The sequence below is a fragment of the Colobus angolensis genome, unplaced genomic scaffold, assembly GCF_000951035.1.
Source record: "Colobus angolensis palliatus isolate OR3802 unplaced genomic scaffold, Cang.pa_1.0 Scaffold1, whole genome shotgun sequence".
NCBI lineage: Eukaryota > Metazoa > Chordata > Mammalia > Primates > Cercopithecidae > Colobus > Colobus angolensis.
The window spans coordinates 1,188,648-1,195,372 of record NW_012110918.1 but is presented as its reverse complement, the minus strand read 5'-3'; the positions used below and the strand labels follow the sequence as shown (position 1 = coordinate 1,195,372).

Genomic DNA, 6,725 nt, shown 5'->3' with positions numbered 1-6,725 from the left:
AACAAAACTCTGTCTCAAAAAAAAAAAAAAAAAAAAACAGTTTACGCATTACCTGTTTCAGTTATGATGCTTTGGGTGCAAGTAACAGAATATCCCACCCATGGTTGACATAAAAAATAAAGCAGTTTATTACCTCACAGAACAAGGAGTCCATAAGTAAAGCATTCTCATGGCTCTGCCGGTGCTGGCTTCATTCTAGAAGCAACTTCAAGATGGCTGCAGCAGTCCCAGGCATCCTGCCTAGATCTGCACTATTCGGAGGCAGAAAGGGGCTGCCAGTTTCTAGGGCCTAATGCATAAGGAAGTCTTTCCCAGAAACTACCCCCTCCCTTTACATGTCATTGGCCAGAGAAGATCACATGCTTAGCCTGGCATACCCAATCCCTGGCAAAAGAACCGAGTATACAAAACTAGCCTAGAGTAATCAGGACCCACATGCTGGTGATGAAACTGGGAGAAGAAGGAAAACTGGAACAAAAAGGAGGGGAAATGGAGTATTGAGTATGCAGCCAACAGTGTCTGCAATGTCATCATTTCAAAATAAATGGATATTATTTTGCTTAGAGGCATAAATCATGTTTTCTTTTAAATTTCAGTGTTCTCCTCTTTCTTTCCATTCTTTTCAATATAATGTAATTTAACCCAGAATAGTATGGCTGTGACAATAGCTAATGACCTATTTTATTTTTAAATGACAGCATTATTTTCACCAACTCTTCTGGTTATAATAAATTACACTTAGTGGTAATTTTGACGATTTAAAGTAAAAAGTCAACATGTATCAATAGAGACCATGAATCTTGATGAAACCCTTTATAAATGCATTGTCCTCAGCCATTGAGTATAGCATTGCTAATATTGATCTAAGTGCCACCAATCCATTATGTACAGAAACAGTCATAGGAATTGACAGATGTTTATACTTTGGTTGTAAAACTCAGTACAAGAATATTGGCGTATTATATTAGCTTATTCTGAATTTCAGGGAAGGTGAAACACAAAAGTAAGGCTAATAGGGAAGCTTTTTTTTCTTCTTTAATCTCTGGAGATGTTTACAAACAGGATCCCACGGTAGAGGATTGTACAAAATGATGAAAGTAAGCACCTAATAGATGCTGACTGTTAATACGTAATGAATTGACTTGCCCTTCTATAATTCCTTCCTACTCGCTAATAAACTCTGTGTCATATGTATATCACATATGTATGTACATATCATGTATATAAGATATGCATAAATATACACATATACATATACGTTTTATACAATGTCTATGTATAGGATAACAAAATAGAATAATACTAGAATAAAAAATTAATAACTAGGCCGAGCGCAGTGGCTCACACCTGTAATCCCAACACTTAGGAAGGCCAAGGTGGGCGGATCAACGAGGTCAGGAGTTCAAGACCAGCCTGGCCAACATGGCTAAAGCCTGTCTCTCCTAAAAATACAAAAATTAGCCAGGCACGGTGGCAGGCACCTGTAGTCCTAGCTACTCAGGAGGCTGAGGCAGGAGAATTGCTTGAACTGGGGAGGTGGAGGTTGCAGTAAGCCGAGATCACGCCACTGTACTCCAGCCTGGGAGACAGAGCAAGGCTCCATCTCAAAAAAAAAAAAAAATTTAATAATAACTATACCTTATCAAATGCTGACAAGATGACAGAGACTATACAAGAAGTGTTACACATACTGGTTCATTTAATTTTCACAATAACCACGTAAGATCATTATTATCATCTGCGTTTTGTGAATAGCACGCCGAAATCCAGAGTGATTGAGTAACTCATCCAAGATCACACAGCAGTAGATCCAAGATCACATGGTAGTAGAGGAGTATTCAGATCCATGTTTATCTGAACTCCAAACTTTTGTTCCTTTCATGACAATTCTCAAGTTACATATCTAGCAAAAAAAACCTGAATAGCAATGATAGAGAAAGTAAACTTATTAAGGATGGCAGGTAAACAGACATTGTGTTCCTGCTTCCTGGTAGAGAAGCAAATGCCATTGACTTTCCATGGGCAGAGAAAAGCAATGAGCAAAGGAAGCACAAGCATAGCAGACTTGCCCATCATGTGCCAAGTCAAGGAGATGAAAATGCCTCCTCAGATGGGAGCATGGATTTGTTCATGTCAAATCAGCAGATCTAATTGTCACTGAAGGTCAACTGAGCCTCATCCTCTGTAGATGACGCTTGTAACTAAAAGAAGGAGAAAAGACAAGCTTCTTAAAGGCAGGAAAAGGTGCTCCCTGGAGGACTGGGGCTTCTCTAGTTTGTGGTAACATATGACTTAAGGTAAAACTTTTGTTGACATCCATTTAATTCATGGCAAAACTTCACACAGAAAATTCCATAATATATTGAGAGTAGGGAAATTAAGAAATCCCAAATGAACAATAGAGAAGGATTCAGGAACTACTTTCAGTCTTTTTTCATTGACTTCTTTTTGATCATCAAAGTTGCTTTCATCTTTGTAGTGACAATAGCTTTTTAGAATATTTCTTACACTAATTCCTGATATCTTCTACTAGGCTACAGTTTACCAAAGAAATGTCAGGAAATACCCATGGGTAAAGCAGAATATTTCATAATCTTTGTAACCATGAGATGTTGGGTTCTTTCCACAAGGTCCTAGGGTGTAGCTAAAAAAAAAAAAAAATGCCAGTTATTTCAATTAAACTGAACAACAAATAATAGATATTTAACAAATACTGTTCATCTATATTTAACTTAATCTTTTATCCGAATTTGACCTACGTCCCCCTTTAAATTTGTGACACTAATACAAGTAGTCAAAAATAATTAGAACTAGGCTGGGCATGGTGGCTCATGCCTGTAATACCAGCACTTTGGAAGGTCGATCACCTGAGGTTAGGAGTTCGAGACCAGCATGGCCAACATGGTAAAACCCCATCTCTACTAAAAATACAAAAATTAGCCAGGCGTGGTGGCGGGCACCTGTAATCCCAGCTGCTCGGGAGACTGAGGCAGGAGAATTGCTTGAACCTGGGAGGCGGAGGTAGCAGTGAGCCGAGATTGTGCCACTGCACTCCAGCCTGGGTGACAGAGCAAGACTCCACCCCCCCAAAAAAAAGAAAAATCCCAGTCCAGTGCCTTACTGCTAACCACATGGACTTGAGCAAAGTAGTTAACTGCATGGAGCCTCAATTACATCCTTTCTAACATAGATGAATAATACTGGGTGCACAAAATTGTCGTAAGGGTTAAAAATAAAATCCACTCTGTGGATGATAGCTCCTGTTATTATTGCTGGTAATGACATCTGCACGGCACGCCAAGGCTTCCTACGGCACAGCGTGACTGGAGACCAAGCCAGTTGATGAAGGCCCTTGGATGCTATGCTAAGGAGTGAGAGCTGTCTCTCAGCGGGGCTGGAGTGTTGTTTCAGCATTTTAGTCAGGGAACAACATAATCAGATTTAAGTTTAACAAGATCACTGTGACAGTGGTGTGAGGATGGATTAGAGAGCAGGAAAAAGTGGGGACAAAAAAATGGATAAATATTCTTCCCGATACAGTAATCATTACTTTCCCCAATTATGCCATAAGAGAAGCTGATGAGATCCTATTTATTGGTAGCTATGAAAGTCGGGGGCAGGGGGAAGGCTACCTCATCAACAAGCACAGGAACTATTGCATTCATCCTTTTGGAAGTAGAACACAACAGAATTATAGACAATTCAAGAATGGAGAGATTTCCAAGCTCATTCTCAGACCTGGTTGAGTTGTAGATTTATAATCAAGTCTAATATCAAAGACACCCTAGAGCATGCAAGCTCACTCACAAACCATTTCAGACACCCTAGAGCATGCAAACTCATTCACAGACCATTTCAGACACCCTAAAGCATGCAAGCTCACTCACAGACCATTTCAGACACCCTAAAGCATGCAAGCTCACTCACAGACCATTTCACTGTTTAAATTCATTCTTAGCCTGGGGTCCATTCATGGATGGGCTTCAGGCAATCTAGGAATGCCCTACAGTGAAAGGCAAAATCATCAAACTATGGTTTTTCTCCTTCTAGGGAGTAACTACTGAGCTTTCATCAGATGCTCAAAGGAGTCTAGAACCTCCCAAAAGGTTAAGAACCACTATTTATCTGGACATAAAAAAGACTGGCATTGTGTTGCAGGAATCTTTAATGGACACTAGCTTAGCCATTGTGTCTGAACTCGTGTCTCCACCTGGATGTGTAGTAGGCGTTTCAAACCGAACCCAGCTGAGGCCGAGCTCCAGCTCCTCTGCCCCAACACCTGTTCTGTCTCTGTGAATGCCAACTGCAGTCTTAGCTCCTCAGGCCAGAATCCCTGGGGTCCTGTTTATTCCTCTCTGCTTCCACTGTCTCAGGGCCATCAACTCTATTTCATACCTGGACCTGATCCTTCCTTCATCAGCTGCTACCACCTGGCCCCGCTCTCCATCTTCCCTTTCCCAGTGTTGCAGTGGCCTCTCCCCTGCTCTCTGCCTCTGCCTTGCCCCTCAGTCTGCTCCTCAGACAGCAATGAAAGCAGCACCGGCTCCCCACCCCCCAGCAGCTTCCTGTCCACCTCTAGGCAACATCTAAAGCCGTTGACCTGCGAGACTTCATGTGACCTGATGTGACTTGAACCCTGTTATGTCCTTGACCTCACTGCTGCTGCTTTGCTCACTCTCAACAGTGACCTTATGGCTTCCACAAACATACCATCTCGGAGTCATTCCACATGCAGCGGCCACTGCTTGGAAGGCTCTTCCTGTGGAAGTTTACATGTGACTTGCTCTCTCTTGTCCTTCAGGTCTTTGCCCAGATAGGCCTTCTTGGACCTGTTTAAAGGTGTTTAAATTTAAACACCTTTTTAAAATTGTTTAAAATTGCAATCTGTTTAAAATTGCAATCCCTGCTTCCTCACACCACTCTAGAATGCCCCCTTCCCTGCCTTATTTTTCTTCTGCACTCATCACAGATATATAATACACTTACTGTTTGCTTATTGCCTACCTCCATCCCATTATAATCTAAGCATGTGAATGCAAGGAATTTTTTTTTTTTTTTTGGAACAGAACAGGGTCTCATTCTGTCACCCAGACTGGAGTGCAGTGGCACAGTCATAGCCCTCTGCAGCTTCAAACTCCTGGGCTCAAGTGATCTTCCTGCCTCAGTATCCTGAGTAGCTGGGACCACAGGTTTGCACCCCCACACCCAGCTAATTAAATTTAAAAAATTGTAGAAATGATCTTGCTATGTTGCCCAGGCTGGTCTTGAATTCCTAGCTTCAAGTGATCCTCCTGCCTTAGCCTTTGAAAGTGCTGGGATTACAGATGTGAACCACTGTGCCTGACCAGGGTTTTTGTTTTGTTTGGTTTGGTTTGGTCTGTTTTCTTTCACTGCTCTGTCTAGAGTACCTATTTCAATTCTTGACATAGAACAGGAACTCACTAATATTGACTGGATGAATTGAATTTTGTGAATTTGACACCTTTGCTGTTACCACCCCATGCATTCTGCTCACTGTAACTTTCCATGTAGTGTTTCTATAATGACACTGGATTGTTTGAATGGACAATCCAGTGTCATTATAGAAATAGTACATGGAAACTACAAGATCTTTTTCTAGTTCACCTCTTTCCCTAACATAGTAATTGATGCAGTGATAATTATTGGTCTTTGTGGTTTCTGTTTCCCATATCAACCTGAATTCTATTTCAAACAGCTACTTGGCAACTGAAAGAGTTCACCTCTGTCCATTTCTTACAAATTCCTCAAATTCCATACCATTCTCTCTGACTTTATAAAGAAATTCATTTATGGCTACTATAATTTACTCAAATTATCATAATATAATTTTGAAAAATGTTATGCTAGTCAGATATTACAATTCCTATCTGTCACAATGATATTCAGAGTGTAAGTGTATCTTGCAGGTGTCCTGAGGGAACCATTTCCATTGCAATAGTGTTATGCTTTATTACATATGCTTTATTACACGCTTGTGGTTCTGCGCTAGAAGGATATGAGACATTTTAATATATGATTGACATCTGCCAATTTGTCTATTTTATAACTTTGAAATTTTTGGTACTAGGTATTCTTAAAACAGTAAACATCTTGGCCTGACACACAAAAGTCTGATATTGTTTGCCCGAATGCTTTGGAACAAGAGCAATAAACTAGAAATCTGAGGCCTTTTTAATGCCAGTTCATGGTGTAAAACTATTTTTTCAAGTGTGCTAATTATTAATGATATCTTTATTTTATACTGTTTCAGGTTTTACAAGATGAATTAGAAAACCGTTCTAATCAGGTGCGATGTGCAGAGAAAAAATTACAACACAAAGAATTGGAGTCACAGGAACAGGTACCCTCTCCTTTCCTATTTGACTCTCCTGTTTACTTTCTCTAGGTCAAGAAGTGTGTGCAGCTGGGTGCAATGGCTCACTCCTGTAATCCTAGCACTTTGGGAGGCCAAGGTGGGTGGATCACCTCAAGTCAGGAGTTCGAGACAAGTTTGGCCAACATGGCAAAACCCCGTCTCTACTAAAAATACAAAAATTAGCTTGGTGTGGTGGCGGGTGCCTGTAATCCCAGTTACTTGGGAGGCTGAGGCAGGAGAATTACTTGAACCCCGGAGGCAGAGGTTACAGTGAGCCGAGATCGCACCATTGCACTCCAGCCTGGGTGACAAGAACAAAACTCTGTCTCAAAAAAAAAAAAAAAAAAAA

General features: G+C 40.8%; 1 protein-coding gene across 3 annotated transcripts in view; it reads left to right on the top strand.

Moving 5' to 3' along the window:
* The window catches only part of CEP112 (centrosomal protein 112kDa), a 567,477-nt gene that overhangs the window by 505,810 nt on the left and 54,942 nt on the right, over nt 1-6,725 (top strand). For all 3 annotated transcript variants that reach the window (XM_011944093.1, XM_011944768.1, XM_011945463.1), the window contains one exon: nt 6,272-6,361. In XM_011944093.1, coding sequence (XP_011799483.1) covers nt 6,272-6,361 — 90 coding nt within the window. The remainder of the gene's footprint in view (nt 1-6,271; nt 6,362-6,725) is intronic.